The 17,279-nt window shown below is 42.0% G+C and overlaps 1 protein-coding gene across 2 annotated transcripts in view; it reads left to right on the forward strand.

The window, feature by feature from the left end:
* Shtn1 (shootin 1) overlaps positions 1-17,279 on the forward strand; it is a 112,256-nt gene that overhangs the window by 17,883 nt on the left and 77,094 nt on the right. For both annotated transcript variants that reach the window (XM_004625647.2, XM_023709001.1), the window contains exon 2: positions 5,047-5,099. In XM_004625647.2, coding sequence (XP_004625704.1) covers positions 5,047-5,099 — 53 coding nt within the window. The remainder of the gene's footprint in view (positions 1-5,046; positions 5,100-17,279) is intronic.

The raw sequence follows: 17,279 nt of genomic DNA on the forward strand, positions 1-17,279 counted from the left end.
TAGGTGTGTAAACTCAGCAAAATATTCTAAAAGAATCCAGTAGCCCATAATAGCGTTGGGTCTTCTGTTTAACTGGCAATGTCAGAAATTATTGACGTGAGTCCCCCACAGCTCAACATAACAACATGGCTTTACTTCCTGTATTTCGTCTTCATACTTTTCTACTGGATGGTTAAGACCAAGGTAAAGCTGGACCTGTGCAATAAGAGTTGTGATGCTTGACCTTTATAGCCTGAGATATATAAAGAGAGCTTCATAGAAGAATTGAAAATTGAATTGCGTTGCCAAGGAGGAGGTGGGGAAGACCTAGAAGGTAGAGGAGAAAACATTTTAAAGACACCTAGGCTGAAAGGTCAGGGAAGCACTGGGGCTTTGTGCTGAAAAGGATTGTAGCCTCCGAAGCTGAATGTGGGCAGTAGACTTGGGTACCGAGTTGGGAAACTGAGGTCTTTGGCAAGTTTTAAGCAAGAAAATGAAGTAAGTAGCTTGTTTTGTCAGTAGGCTACCTTCTGTATAGAGAATAAACTCGGGGAGTGGAAAGCTAGCATTAGATAAAATTCAGTTAGTCTTGAAAGTCTGAATTAGGCAAAGATACTGGCAGCAGAAGATCAGAAAAACAAGTCTGTGGAGATAGGAGGAATCTGACAAGCCGTTAGAGGAAGAAGAGAATGGACTCGCGTTCATCCCTTCATCCCGTGGGTACCAGCATCAGGGCTGTGGTAAGGGAGAGCCTGCGTGCAGCGGGAGGAAGCCTGAGTAAGAGGAAGTTGTTGCGCTCACGTTCTGATGGGTTGTGTTGGAGAGGCTTATGTGGCATCTGGACAGAGGTGTTCAGAATACTACTGGCCAGTAGAATTTTCTGCTGTGTGGCAAGATTCTGTGTCCAGTATGGTGTCCACTAGCCACGTGTGACTGTTGAAGAACTGAATTTTACATGTTACTTAAATCAGATGGTTCACAGGGAAATAGCTGCTTCTGGCTAATGGCTGTGTAATGGACCGTGCAATGCTAAGAACTGTTGGCTGTAGATGCTGATCTGCGGATGCTGGAGGTAGGTGGGTAGCCTCCCTAGAGCTGACCTGTGCAGGGATGCAGGCCTTTCACTACTCCAACAGACAGTCCCAGGCAGGCTGAGATGGTTGCTCACCCTCACAAGACGCATTACTGGCTCGTAATTGTGAGTCTTAGTCATCATGTTTCTGAAAAAATTAGGACTACTCAGTTGCCTCCTGGGCTTCTACATCATGTTTGTAGCTTGGAAAGAAAACTCCTTTTCTTGGCTTGACTGAGTTACAAGATGGACAAACAGTGTGGTTCTTAAAATATGTACTCTGCCAGATATTCCCCACCATCTTTTTTTTTCCTGTTCTCTCCTATTATGTGGTGGTTGTCTCACGTTTGGCTCTTCACTCACCTCATCATTCACTGAGGAAAAAAATGATGCCTATGGTCCACCCCAGCATCTTGGGAGAGGGCGTCCAGTTCTGAGAATTGCCAGCTTCCCCGATGAGCCCAGTGTGCAAGTGGGTTGGAAAATGTAGTTCTCAGCTGTGCTCCCGCTCTGTGGCCGTGACTCTTCAGGACACAGTGTCTGCACATGATCTTTTGGTCCCTTTCCACTTCTGATGGGTGAGGGACAGTAGGATCTGGGTTTCAGAGATTTTTGCCAGTTGGCCGTTGTTGGGGCCATGTGTGACAAAAATAAGCCTGAAACCAGAGCAGCTTAATCCCTTTTTTTTTTTTTTTTTTTTTTTTTTTGCTGTACCAGGGATTGAACTCAGGACCTTGCGCTTGCCAGGCAAGCGCTGTATTCTACTGAGCTATCTCTCTGGTCCAGCAGCCTAATCTCTTTTGTCAAGTACTAAAGATTTTATGTAATACTGCAGTAGTAGTAAACATGGGAACACTTCAGGTATGGAGACACTTATGTATGTTCGTTCATTTACTCTTAATAACGAACACCAGAAGTGATGCTTTTGCTGATGAGGAGCCTGAGACTTTGATTAGGTGACTTGCTCAGCTTCCCTGGTAAGGAAGTGCTCAGGGTACGAGTCAGGCACACTTACAATTACCGACCTGTACGCCCTTACTGCACAGTGGCATATACTATACCGGTGAGATGAGGGCTTCCCGAGCTGTGACTTTCCTGTGACAGAGAACTGGTCACACTCATCTCTCTCTCTTTTAAAAAAATTTATTTGCATGTTTGTTTTCTTATTTTTGCATTTAAAATTTTTAATTTAGATACACATAGTAACATTGATCATAGAATATTTGTACCTGTCCACGATAGATCTTATTTCTTATATATCTCTTCTTATACATTGGTTAATTTAGAGTTACTCGGGTCATCAAATCACTTGAGTGGTACAAGCTTACTTTAAAACACTTTGCAAACTGTGAGCCTATTCTGAAACAGCATGGCTGTTCTACCATCCCTAACATTGCCACCTCAAAAGTAACTGAATGGTAAAAACGGCCGCTTCAACTTTTGCTGGTTTTGCTGAGGCTAGGGTTCCATATATACTCACTGTGTATGTGTGCGTATGTATTTCTGTGTGTGTTTAAGTACTCTTTAGGGCAAGGAGCTTGGATTTTTAAGCCTCAAAGAGATAAATAATTTTCTTTCCTTCTATGGCTGTTCTCTCACTTACTGTCTGTTGCCAAGTGATGAAATCTTTCTTGTTCTTCCCTTTTCTTCCTTGTACCCGACTTTATTTTTTAAAAAATTGTGCATAGCTTCAAACATGCATATTTTCTGTGCTTTCCACTAAAATATGATAGATGAAGGGCACTTAATTAATGCTTTTAATAAAGATCCAGTAATTGGGTGTTTACACTGGTCCATCTGGGTTCTATTGACAATATAATGGAAGAATAGTATGAGTAATTTTTAAAAGCCTTTAAAGCCATTAACTGATGTTTTAAATAGAAAAAAATTCTTGATGTCAATATGAGATTATTTATTGTGTGTTGATAAAGTAGATCACAAATAAAAGTATTAAGTTAATTTTGAATTTTTAACTTCATCTGTAGATACTTTTAAATGTTAAGCCAAAATCTTTCAACAAGGTATATTATTTGAAGTGGTATAATAATAAGATTTGGGACTCTGACTATCAACTATCCAGTGGTGTAAGAGCATATTTTAAAATCTTCTCTAATCCTTATTTCTTTTAAGAAGGAGGCATATATCGTCAATTTTTTTAAATTTTTTATTTTTTTTAGATCAAGTGTAATTTGGTTTATAGTCAGTGTTTGGTGGGAGTTGATCGGGAAGAGAATTGCAAAGAGCTTTGTTCTGTAGTCAATCCAGTGTTTTCTGTTGAAAATATTTGATATGGGGCCGGGGAGATGGCTCAGTGGAATAAGCGCTTCCCTGGAAAGCGCAAGGGCCTGAGTTCAATCCCCAGTTCTAAAAAAAAAAAAAAAAAAAAATTGATAAAATAAAGATATACTCCTTTTGGAAAGAGGTATATCTTTATATGTATATATTTGAGACTATTTTATGAGCTATCTAGTGTTCAAGGGTTTTAGAGATACCACATCAATGAAAGAGTCCATTTTATTTTTTAAAAAAATACACTTGGTACAGGGTCTCACTGCACAGCTTGGGCTCATAGTGCTCCTCCTGTTTTCAGTCTCCCCAGCACTGGAATTACAGGCATGCAGCAGCACACCTTTACTCTGTGGTTGGCTCAGTGTGCCTGGAGGCAGGGCCGGCGGCACAGCGTGTGGTGCTGGGGATTGAACCCCAGCCCCTGCGCTTGCCTAAGCAGGTGCTTAGTCCACTGAACTATCTTGCCGGCCCCATGAATTTTTATTTTATATCTATGGGGATGGTTCTGGGCATTGGTGGTATAATCCCATAAATATTCGGTAATTTGAATTGAAGTCTTAAAGATTTTGGCAGCCCCATTACTGCGAGTGTTCTGAAATCTTTGCGTGACTCCTGGAGCACACGCTTCGCAGTGTTGCTTGTTTCTGGGATGTTCTCTGCCGTAGTGGTGGGCATCGTAAACTTCTAGAATTAATAATTGAATTTTTTCTGAGGTATTCTTGAAGCTGCTAGCTTCAGATTTTTGTTTTTGTCTTTAGATTATTCATATAGTCAGCCTTGCCCTTTTTGGAAAAACAGGTGTGCTTTTGGCAGATTAAATTCCAGTTAAATTTTTAATAAGATAAAAACCCAGTCTGATGATTTACTGATTCTCTGGTGCTGGAGTGGGCCAGGAATGGGCTGAGCAGCAGTTCTAGGCTCGCCAAGACTCTGCCCTACCTCTGAGCTTAAGTTCTAAACTTGATATTCTTAACTTAAAATGGTGCTTTACTAAAACATGAGTGTAAGGATTCACATTACTTCGTTTGTTAGCAATAAATGATTTTAAGTAGAAAACTTTTTTCTATCATATAGTTGGAAATATAGCAGTTGATGTATATCCCCAAGTTAATTGAATCTGGCAGGTTTCTGCTCATGGTTGATGACTGCAGTCTTGTCAAGAAATAATGGTCTTAGTTCAGTGCTCATAGCCTAAATTCTTTTGTTGTGTACAAAGTAGATATGTGGTATTGAGTTGAATGTGCATATTCACTTTAGTTTCTAGGGACAATTTCTAGATAAACCTCTGTTTGTAGGACCCTGTGCCAAACACTCAAGAGGAGGAATGACCAGTCACAGGTCACCTCCCGTAGCTCCTTGGTGTTCCTAGTAGGTAGGGAGACCTTATGTTCAGTTTGTTTTTAGGTTTTTTTTTTTTTTTTTTTTTTTTTTTTTTTTGGAACCAGGGATTGAACTCAGGCCCTTGCACTTGCCAGGCAAGCGCTTATTCTACTGAGCCATCTCCCCGGCCCCTGAAGTTCAGTTTGATGGGCTCCCATTTGCTGTGATCTCTTTCTCTTCCCTGCTTTTAAAGGCAGAAGCCTTCTATGGTTTCTTCTCTCTCCTATTATGACCAAGTAAACAGTCAGTGGGGTAAAGTGTGTTCTCAGGCTTTTCCAGAGTAAACTTTCACTAAGTTGTAATGATGCTTTTCTTTTTTCTTTTAGCTATAGGCGAATATGAAGACCTCAGAGCAGAGAACCAGAAAACAAAGGAGAAGGTTTGTACTTTACCCTTTCCTTCCCTTTTCTTACATGTGTAAAAGGCTAGGTGGCATAGTACATTATTTAGCCACCAGTTTCAGTTAAATGTGAATGAGGGATTTTTTTTTTTTTTTTCTTTTCTCTTGTTTGTGTGGTTCAAGCCACTGTCAGCTCCAGGCTGCCGCTGTGGGCACAGCTCTGGGAGATTAGCACACAGCTGAGTGTGCAGCAAGGCTCCAGGCCGAGAGCCGTGCTGGCCCTCCAGTGTTGTGCCTGTCCCCTTGCAGTCGGATGGAGGAGTCTGGTGATGCAGTCAGGGGCCTCAGACTTTTACCTTTGGGACCAGGTATGGTTGCTACTGGACAGAAGACTCTTTGGAGCTGGCCATTGGTAGCACAGGAATCTCTGTAAACCTCTTACACATTTGCTTCATCTATCTGTGGGAATAATAGATTGCATATTGCAAATCCACCCAAGGTGAAGAAGGGAAGCCTGTGAAGTTTCTCAGGGCCTCTGGAAGTTTTAGTTCTTAAATGTTAAATAATTGAACTCTGTTTACCTTCACAAACCATCTCCACCTCTCTAAAAGTGTCTTAAGATTTGCTCATGTTTGCTTTATTATATAAATTATATTAGTTCCACTGTAAAGTTAGCAAGGGGGCAAATGCAAGCTAGAAAAATAGACTGAGTACAAAATAAAAAATAGATGAGAAGTAGTGAGAAGTAGTCAGCTCTACATTTTTATTTCAGATATAAGCAAAATTGACTAAAAATTACTGTTTGGTGGACTAAATGTTTCAGAACATTATTTTCCCAATTCATAAAGAAGGACCTTAGTGGTTATCAAATGCTAACGTAGTAATCATTGCTATAAATTTTGATTCATTATTTTTAAAATTTTAGAGTGTTATAATAAAGACAGTAAATTAATTGCTTATAAGTCTATGCCATATTTGGTATTTATTGGTCTCTTAAGAATTATATTTAATTTTTTCAATCCTAATTTTCCACCCATATAGCTATAGTATGACTAGTGATATTAATGGTAAGCACTCTAAATCAAAGCAAATTAGGATAGATTTTTAGATAATTATTTTCAATTAATTGTAAAGCTCCTTTGGCTTTTTGTAAATTAATCCCGGTGATCTGTGAAATCTTATTTCCTCTCTTTCTGTTCATCCTGCAATCCAGGGAATAGCCGGGAGGGGCTGCTAAAAATAGCTGCGATAACAGGTGGCTGCTGCAGGCAAGGATTGGTCAAAAAATATGGTAAATGTTTAAATTTTAAAATCTGCTATAGTAAAGGACGCATTGCCTTTAACATCGCCCCTTGCTTTGTGCACACCCGTGCCAGCACGCCTGCCGCTTTCTGAAGCCTTTCCGGAAGTCTCTTTGTCTTATGTGTAGGATAAAACACAGCGAATGCTGGTGCCGGGTGCCCTGTCAAGAGGGGCAGCCTTGCGGCGACATTACGGTTTTTCTCATTCACCTTATTCACCAATTTTGGCAACGTCAAACCTGTAGCTTGTCTCCAAAGTCGGAATGACTGAAAGGTATGTATTTTGCATCAAGTCAGGACAGCAGGGCCCCCAGGAGAGCACGGCTAAAGGCATTTCGGGAAGAGGACTTCCCGATGCGCTTCTGAAAGCGGCAGGCATCGCACAGGAGGCTAAACGCGAGGCACCTGCAGCTCGGCGGCTGCGCCTGGAGGTCGTAATGTTGGATGAAGCGAAGCAGACAGGTTTAAACATGACGTTGTCTGTCTTCTTGGAGAGACCCAAAACGTAGATAAAGAACAAACTAAAGGGCATCTTTTTCACCTGGGTTTCCAGGAGTGAAATCGCCGTACCACAGCGCTGTCTGTGCACCCATGTTTATGGCAGCACGATTTGTCATTGCTAAATCTTAGAAACAGCCCAAACGCTCAGGAACTGAAAAGTAGATTAAAAAAAGATGGGGTATTTTTACACAATGGAGTGTTACTCAGCTATAAAAAAGATAAATTCCAGGCTTTTTTTGGATGAACAGATGAAACTAGAGACTCTGTTGGTAAGTGAAACAAATCACACCCACATGTGCAGATATCAGACATCTTGCTAGAGTGAGAAACTGAAAGAGTAACTAAAATCTGAAAGGTACAGTAGATTCTGCCAATGAGAAGGAATTTGCTCAAGGGGAAGGAATGACAGATGAGAGGACAAAAGAAGGAAAGAAGGGAAAATACGCTGATTTCTGCTTGTCTATTGAAAGGAGAAGTTAATGCTTAATTTTTTCTCCTTTTTAATTTTTATAACTATTTTTGAGCAATTTTGCATGCTTACGTCTGGTAATCTGAATACATTTGGAGACAAGAATATGTGATATAATAACCATTGTTAAATCCCTGCTATTTTGTTTAGTGAAATTCTGTATCATTTTACATTTGTTGTTACTTTTTTTTTTTTTGGTGGAACTGGGGATTGAACTCAGGTCCTTGCGCTTGCCAGGGAAGCGCTTATTCTACTGAACCATCTCCCTGGCCCCTACTATTTTTTTATTCTCTTTAAAAATAAAAATATTAAAGGATATCTTTTCCAGTTGGGTTGAGGAACAAGAGATGGAGGCAGAGAGAAGGAAGGAAGAGAAAAAGGGATTAAAAAAGAATCAAAGACAAAAATGGAAATAGAACTTTTTCACATATGAATTGGAACAAGAATTTTAGGGAGCAGGGATGCAGGAGAAAGGGCCGGAAAAGAATTAAGATGTGTTACATGATGTACACGTTGCCTACTGTGAACATAATCATGTACTGTGCAGATGTACCAGTGAAAGTAATTGTAAATAAAGTAAAAGCAGCTCGGGGTTAATAAAATGGGAAGGCAGAAAGCATGCTGGGATGTTTGAAGCCGGGTGGAGTATTTTGAGGGGAGTAAGTGGCAATGCGTCATTTACTGTGATACACTGGTGACTTTTAAGTAGGTATCATAATCACACCATATATAACAAGGTGGTAAAAAGGGCCCCAAAAAGTAGTTAGACAACATTTCTAATTCTATTACTGTAACTACCTGAAGTCACACATGTCTTGAGGCTGTAAATAGTAGAGGTTGTGCTTGCATCTTTTTTTTTTTTTTTTAAATGCATTAGTACAGGGTCTAAGGGTCTCACTACACAGATCAGACTCAGTGATCCTCCTGTTTTCAGCCTCCCAACTGCTGGGATTACCGGTGTGTGCCCCCCCCCATCTCAATCACTTCCTCAGCGCACCCTGAGGGCCGGGCTGGCATACCATGCCAGGGCTCGAACCCCGGTCTCTGTGCCTGCCTGAGCAGGTGCTTTAGTCCACTGAGCTATCTGGCTGGCTCTTGTTCTTGCATCTGGATCTCTGATGCCTCGTAAATTTAAAGCATATTTCTGGATGATGCTTAGATCCGATAGCTTGGTCGTCTTTTCTAAGATAGCCAGCCCCCTTCCACCTGCAGGAGAATGAGGCTGAGGAAGTTGGCACTTGGTAGAGTCTCTTTAATAGCTGCACCTGGGCCAACAGGGAAAGAGCAAGGCCAATTGAAGGGACTAATTCAGACCTGTTTGACTTAGAAGATATGAGAAGAGAAAGCTGGAAGATGGCTTCGTGTGATAAAGAAAAAGTACACCGAGAATAGCCGTAACAGAAGATGAAGACTGTACGTTTTGGCTTGCTTCTCTCCTTTAATCCTTGCTTGCTTGTAGATCTAGCAGTGCCCTGAATATAGGAGGTGCTCGATGTCCATATTCTGGTGGCCAGGATGGTTAGTTAATTGAGAGCCATCTTTTGCAATGAGGTTTTAAGTGAGCTGTTAGGCAAGTGGGATTATAAGTAAAATGCATTTGGAAAAGGCAGGATTACCCATTACCTCAGCCCATTAACTGTTTACATGCTTCTCTCTGTAGAGCATAACCTGATATGTTTGTGTGATCTGTAGGCATTATTGACCTGCTTCTGTCCTAATTCTTCAAAAATAACTCTTCACACAAATGGGAGGAAAAGAAATGAAAGCAATATGGAATGCTGCATGGTCGGGTGAAACAAAGCAGAGTGGTCTCCAGTTCACAGCACTCTGTTTACCTTCTGCTAAAAGACTACTTGCTTATTACTGCGCGCTTCCCCCAAAGGGGGGGGGCTCCACGACAAAGGAGGAACGCGTATAATAAAAGCCTTTTATACGACATAGAATGTGTAAAAGCAGCTTTCGTTCTGGAGGTGGCAAATGGAGGACACCATTTGCTCTGGGAAAGCACTCTTCTGCCTGCCTGGGGAGCTCTGTCCAGTCCACATGAGCAGAAACACACAGCCATCTTCCTTCCGGCCCTGCAGCCTGGCGGACCATTCGCTTCCTCAGTTCAGTTCATCCGTTATAAGATTTCTTTTGCTGTAGTTAATTGGCTCTGGAAAAATTTGGTATAATGGGGGAGCAGGAAAATGAATGGTGAGGTATTTCTCCCTCACGCTTGGCTCCATTAAGTCCCGTTGTCCTTGTGGCCAGGCCATGGTCTTGCCCTAGCCATGGGAAGAAGCAGTGAATGTGATTTTGTTTGGGTGAGATCTTCTTTTTCCCGGCTTGGAGTCTCATCTCTCGAGCCAAGTGTAAGGATGTGTGCTGTTCAGGGAAGGCAGCTTGTTAAGAGCCTGCGTGTAACAAGAAGCTACCGTGGGACATCTGTGTGCTTGTATTACCCTCAACTAATGCTCCAAACAGCCCCAGCCAGTGTCAGCCCTTGTTCACAGAGAGAAGGAGCTTCAGATGTGTACTGAGTTTCCTGAGGTTCTTCAGGTCATTAGTAACAGAGTCAAGGTTCCTAGCTGGCTCTTCTGACCACAGTGTTCTTTCATGAGCAGGTAAACTTACAGGGATGTCAACCTTGATTCTTTGTCTATACATATCCTAGCTTTGTTCTTTTTTCTCTTATGTATTTTAGGGAAGGGTCTACAGGGTGATCAGGGTCTCACTACTAGATTGGACTCGTAGTGATCCGCCTGTTTACAGCCTCCCAAGAGCTGGGATCACAGGCGTGCACCACCACGCCCAGTCTCACTTGCCATCTCAGCGCGCCCTGGGGGCGGGGCTGGCACAGGGATCGAACCCCTGGCCTCTATGCCTGCTTGCAGGTGCTTTGATCTGCTGAGCTATTTGGCCAGCCCCTAGTTTTGTTCTTTATTGATAACACATGAGGTTATCATAGCAAATTATCAGACTCAATAGTTTTTGGTCCTGTGTCTTCACTATTGGTTTGTGTTGAAAAACTAAAGTTTAAATATCAAATCAATCTGACATCAGAAACAATCGCACATGTGTACATGCATAGAGATCCTGACATGATATGTCTGAGGATAAGAATAGGAGATTTAGGGATGGACCAGTGTGCTGGCTCATCTTGTTGGCCATTTTATTTTTTTAATTTATTTTTTTTAAATTTGTGTTTTACTACAGGCTCTACAGGGTCTCACTATACAGATCGGACTCATAGTGATCCCCCTAAAAACAGGAGCATAACCTGATATGGGATTACAGTCTTAATCGCCATCTCAGCATGCCCCGGAAGGTAGGGCCGGCACAGCACACTGGGGATCGAACCCCAGTCCCTGTGTCTGCCTAAGCAGGCATTGTAATCCACTGAGCTATCTGGCTGGCCTATATATATATATATATTTTTTTTTTTTTTCTTTTTCCTGTATTTTAGGGAAGGGTCTACACCGTGTTCTACAGGGTCTACAGGGTTTCACTAGTAGATCGGACTTGTAGTGATCTGCCTGTTTACAATCTCCCGAGAGCTGGAATTGCAGGTACACGCCACCATGCCTAGTCTTAGTTGTCATCTCATCATGCTTCTGGGGCGGGGCCTGCATGGCAGGCCTGGGGATTGAACCTCCAGCCCTGGTACCTGCTTACAGGCGCTTTAATCAGCTGCGCTATTTGTCCGGCCTCCCTTTTATATTTTTATCAGTGATTTTGGGGAGGGAATCAGAGTCTGGCTGAGCGTATAAGGAAAGCTTCTTTGAAGGAATGCAAAAGCTTTTTATTGAACACCTTCGAGCCCTGAAGTATAAGGAAAAATACACAAAAGCTGTCCTCTTGAGAAAAACCACTCTGATTGAGGTACACAGACCTGTTGACGAGTAGTGGTAGTTAATTATGCACGTATTGTATGAGTGAATGTCTGGAGCTTAACAGTGGAATAGGAAAAGGACATCTGACAAACTTTTAGTAGCCTTTCATGCTTGGAGAAATGCCATTTTTTTCTTATAACGTCTTCTTTAACTCTAGCAGAATTAATTGCTATTTTTATAATAAACCATCTGTGTATTCCTTATGGACTTTTCCCATTTATCAGCCAGAATTCACTGTTATTGAAATATTAAGCCAGATATAAGTAGGTGGTGTGGGCTGGATTAAAATGTAAGAAACTTGAGATTGAGAGAGTGTGTGTGTGTGTGTGTGTGTGTGTGTTAACATAAACATAGGTGGAGATTATAAAAGGGTGTCACTTTCCCCATTATTTTTGCCCAGTTTCTAAATGGCATCATCAACAGTATTTGCAAAAGACAGAGAGCTTAACAAATGGAAGTTAACAATTCTTTTAAATCTGTACTTTTGGATATGGAAAAATAGATGGCTACAGAGTTTGGAATCAACCAAAGAAAATTTGTTCCTTTGCTTGTAGCAAGCACAGCATTCAAATGGTAGTTGTGCTGCTACCATTGAAGGGCATCCTGTAACGACTCACTCAGGATCTTTGTCATAATCATTTGGAGCTCTCCTCCCCGAGGGGGGAAAAGCCTTATTGAGTTTTGAGTGGAGGAGCTTTCACATTTCTCAGGGTGGCAGCGACATGTGTGGAGTGGGCATAAAAAGAGGGGACTCTATACTAGAAGAATGTCTGCTGTTAAATAGTAAGTATTTATGTTTAATATTATGTTCAGAGATCGAATTTTGAAATGCATCAATGTTTAAAGTGGCTGATTAGAAGTCGTTTGGGGTGAGCTCCTGTAACAGTGCATCAGGCGATTCTGACAGCTTGCCAGGAACAATGAATGAAAGGGGGGCGAGACAGATACTTTGCAAGACTTGTGTTTCAAGAAGCAAGACATGTGATACTGTTTGCAGCTCAGCTCACTCATCTATTGTTAAAATTTCTTCCCCTTGTATAACATTCAGGGGTGAAGGTCCCAAAGTATTTTATTTAAGAAAAATCAATAAAGAAGCCACTTTAAAGAGCAAGATATGCTTCCATTATGCTAACTGTTCATGCATAATACATCCACATACATGCAGTTTCTTTGAGACAGAGTGGCAAGTGGTTGTGCCAGAGAAAAGTAATTACTTAGCAGTTTGAAAGTGAAAATGAGTCTCTTATTAGCAGCAATCTATCCCGAAACAAAGAGCAGGGATCTCAGTTCTGATGACATGTGCTTCCATCTAGCACACAAGACCTAGAATTTGGAAACAGCGTTAGGGGCCAGCTACTGCTTCTTTATTGCCTGTGCAAATTGGAGGGAAAGAACTTTGAATGGGAAGAAAGAAGAGCGAAGATAAAGAGTAAAAGGAATTCTGTCCTGGTGGGAATGATTTAGTGTATTGTTTCTTCGAAGATTAGCGCATGGAAATGCATAACGCGCCATGGAGTTGTAGCCAGACTTAGATAGGTGGACAGACAAGATTGTTGGTTATTATTCAAAATGATTTGAATTCTGTCCTAGTGGAAATTGTTTGGAGTATAGTTTCTTCAAAGATAGAAATGTGGAAAGTGCCATTGAGTTGTGGCCAGACTTACATAGACCAATAAGATTGTTTATTGTTATTAAAGATGATTTGGTTATCATCTCACTATATCAAGAATTTTAAAACAGGTAAATATACATAATTCCAGTGCTATGAATGTTTAAATTTTTAAATGTTATCTCTGAACATAAAAGGAATGAACTTTGAGAAAAATGATGTAGGGGTTAAAATTTCTTTGGACTTCACGTTATTGCCTCAGCGATGTTTCTGTACTACTCCCGTGATCTCAGGTGTCCTTATTGTGTGTTCCATGGTTGACCTTTCTGGGCAGGTCGTAAGTTTTCGGACCACATTACATTCCTCCCAGTCTTTAGCACTCCGCCCTGGCCTGGCTAGTTGTTGATTGAGTTTGTTCAGTGCTCGGAGGAAGGAAGGAAGCAGAGCCGTTCAGCGATTACAGGCGGTAGCTGTTCAGAAGTCTGTTTCAGTCCAGTGTACGGTGTTTGCCTATCTATGTCTGGGTGGTCCTCCGTCTTGGTGATATGTAAGCAGTTCGTGTGTCTGCTGATTGGGCCCAGAGCGGCCCTCTCTGCAGGCTTCCAACCCTCCATTGATTTGTGTACCAGGAAGGTAAGAAATATATCTGTCAATAGAAGTTACACACGATTCAGAATGATGAGATTTTCCTTGTATAAAATACACATGACGAACTATGACTCTTAGTATTGGCATCAGTTATCCACACTTCTGCTCAACCCCAGTAAGCAGACATTTCGGTGCTGACAGTTGCTGGGTGAGAGGTGAGGCAGACAGAACTGAGGCATCTGTGTGCAGGCTGTGGGTGGGCAGCAGAGGTGCCAGTCCACGCTGGGAGGACTTTCCCCTGCAAATCAGCCAGTCCTCGCAGATCCTGGGTGGTTTCAGTAGCCAAGTATCTGCTGGACATGGTGCGGGGAAGAGATCTGGACAGTGTCCAGGACTTCTGATATGAAGGGCTTTCAAAACCAGCAAGGCCAGGCTCTGGTCAATTCATCACTTTATAAAGAGCCATAATAGAGACTAGAGTAGCTGTAATGTTATCCAGCTTGCTTAAACCAGCCAGCGCCCGGGCTGCCGGGTTCTACTCCACTGGAGCTGCAGAGAATTGTTGGGCATCATAATTAAGTGACGTGGGCCCAAGAACATCTGTTGCTATTGCAGTCTTCATGAGCAATTCTCAACACAAAAAGAAGCAGTTTTTACAGATGGTGCAGCTGCGTGAACAGAGTAGAGCGAAGGGTGAGATGGGAGCGGGGCCTCTGTGTGGCACAAAGATGAAACATTCATCTAAAAATGCCCACAGCCCTTGGTAATTTCTCCCTGTTGGTAGATTGAAAGATTACAGGATATGTTTTTGGCTTCATCTAAAATAAAATAGTGCGTGTTTGGATTGTTGCTTAGTATGTGAGTGCATCCTGCATGTTTTGACCCATTCTGGTGTGGAATAAGCGAGCTGCATTTGTAGCATGTGTGAATTTCCCCCACCCCCAACACACACCCTTTTCAGCATAACAGATGGTAAATTCTGTGGCTGCCAGTTCTATCATAATGTGGTTGCAGAAAATAGAAAGGAAAGCAACATGAAGACCCCTGATAGAACACAGCTGGGATTGGGAGACAGCTTGTGAATCTATTGGTGGTAACTACAGGGTTGGTGTAAGCTCCACTGCAGAATGGCTACCTGCATGTCGGAAGAACACAGATGTGGACACCTATGATTAACTAGAGTCTGCATACCTGAGCATCAGGAGCAGAGAATGTGGGCATAAAGTCTTATTTCTCTTTAGGCAGCTGGCCCAGGCATGGTACTTGGCGTGTGTTGGTGGCCTTTTCCAGGTTTAACCAGACAGATTGTCATTCCTGTTTATGCTCTTGCCAAACAAAGTCTCAGTGACATCTCTTACACTGCATCTCATACTTTTCAGAAGAGAAACACAGAATTTAGAAGTTTTGCACCAGATATGGTCTACTTGGCAGTCATGACTCAGGCCTTTGAGTCTGCCCAGAAATTCGATTTCTTTTGTGATTTAGACGATACCAGTGGAATGGTAACGACCAGCCCACTGCTTCACACGTGCCATAGGTTTGCTGGCCCTGGACTTTACTGTTTATTCTTGGAGAGAGGTGGACTGCCAGACTGGAGTGGGGAGGGGGGAGTCCAAAGCAAGCAGGAGGCAGTTCTAGCACACAAGATGACCTTTTCGGAAACAGCTGGCTCGCAATCCCAGAAGGAAAGGCTGTGCTGTTTGAATAGTCTGCTTGGATGGGGAAGATTATATGAGGATCCAGAACTTTTGGCATTGAGTACTTTAAGCACCAGAAAAGTGATGAATGTAGTTTATCTGTTGAAACTCCATTAGGCAGAATTGTTTTTGTGTTTATAGAGGATGGATTTCTACCGGGAACCTCAATGCAAAAAAAATACCTTTTTTAGGAAATGATCTTTGTTCCATCCATCCTGATTCATTTTGGGAGTAATGGTTTTTTTTTTTTTTAATTTTATTTGCATTTATTTTATGCTTAATTTATTCCCTTGCCATAAGTTTTTGTTTCTTTAGTTTCTTCTGGGATATCATTTTCTTCTGTGCAACTTCCTTCTCTGGTTTGGGAACAATTTGTTCCTTTTTAGTAAGGATCATCTCAATATGGCAGGGGAGCTCATGTATGGATTAATCCGGCCATGAGCTCTATAAGTACGGCGGCGCATCTTGGGTGCTTTGTTCACCTGGATATGTTCAATAACCAGAGAATCTACATCTAAACCCTTAGGCCCAGCATTGCCCTCTGCATTTTTAAGCATGTGCAGCAAAAATTCAGCACTCTTTTTGAGCTACTGACCCTGTGTCCAGCCCCACTGTTTGGCCTGGGCATACCTACCAACTCTACCATTGTAACACTGGAATGGCACACATTGCTTCTTTAATGTGACATCCTTCAGATACTTGGTGGCCTTTCAGATATGCATACCCTTGATGGCCTGGGCAGTGTCATGTGCGTTCTTGAAGTGAACACAAAGATTTGAGCCTCTTGATTTGCATGATTTTGTGGGATTTTCTGGGTTGAGAGAGTAGCGAACCATTTTTACAGGTCACCTAAGGCTGCTCACAGGAAGAGGGTAACAGGGTTTAAATAAGAATTAGATAACCAGGTCTTCAGTGTTAGCAAGGTGTACCTGTTTATGTACTCCTGCCAGAGTGGAATAACCCGGGGGCTGGGGAATAGCTCAGTAAGGGCCTGAGTTCAATCCTGGTTCTACCAAAAAAAAAAAAGTGGAATAACCCATATGAACAGAGGCTTTTTAAACTCCCACTTAGGGACAAAAGGGAAAAGCTAAACTGATTGCTTCATACTTTTTATTCTTAAAATATTTTGAATGTGCAGAGAAGGGCAGAGAAACAACATATTCCCTCTGCAAAGAATTAACCAGGAGTTTTCGGAGATAACAATCCATGATCTTTTATTTTTGTACTTTTCATATGTAGCATGAATACGTATGTATCAGATACATACAAGAAAGGTGTGCAAGTTATCATTTGATATATATACATTATTAGAGGTTCTCTGGGTGCCTTGAGGCACAGGGGAGTGTATTTTCCATTTTGTTAGATGTTCATGTTCAGTGTAGTCACAACAGTTCACACTGCCACTACAGAATGTGAGTTGCCAGTTTCTACTAGATTCTCTTTCCACTTTTTGCTATTATAATAGGCGATATTATTATCTCTCTGTTTCAATTTTGATTTTTCAACCTACCAGGGACATTGTAATTTTTGGTCACTGAAATTTGAAATTAAAAACATCCAATTAAATTGAAATCCCCACATGTTTATCTGGTGTATTAGCAGTCAGCTGTAACGCAAGGGCTGGTGAGATAGCCCAGTAGACTGAGTGCCTACTTAGGAGGTGCGGGGACCGCTGTTCAGTCCCCAGTACCACAGGCCACACCAGCCCTGCCCCTGGGCATGCTGAGCTGGCCACCGAGACCTGGGTGTGGTGGCGCATCCCTGTAATCCCAGTGCTGGGGAGGCTGAAAACAGGAGGATCGCTGCCAGTCCAAGCTGTGTAGTGAGACCTAGTACAAAATGCATTAAAACAAAACAAAACCCCTATAACTTGAAGCTGTGTTTTATTTGTACTTCTTTCTTACTGAATAAAGTATTTCCTGGAAATTTACTTCTTTTGTAGCACTGGAGTTTGAACCCAAAGGGTACTCTGCCCCTGACCTAGAGAAGCTTCAGCCCTGTTTATTTTTTCTTTTGAGATATGATCTTGCTAAGTTGCCCAGGCTGGCCTCAAACTTGTGATCCTCTTGTCTCAGCCTCCTGGGTACTCGACTTCTGGGCCAGGGAGATGGCTCAGTAGAATAAGTGCTTGCCTGGCAAGCACAAGGGCCTGAGTTCAATCCCCAGTTCTACCAAAAAA

This window comes from Octodon degus, unplaced genomic scaffold (genome assembly GCF_000260255.1).
Source record: "Octodon degus isolate 3935 unplaced genomic scaffold, OctDeg1.0 scaffold00010, whole genome shotgun sequence".
Taxonomy (NCBI): domain Eukaryota; kingdom Metazoa; phylum Chordata; class Mammalia; order Rodentia; family Octodontidae; genus Octodon; species Octodon degus.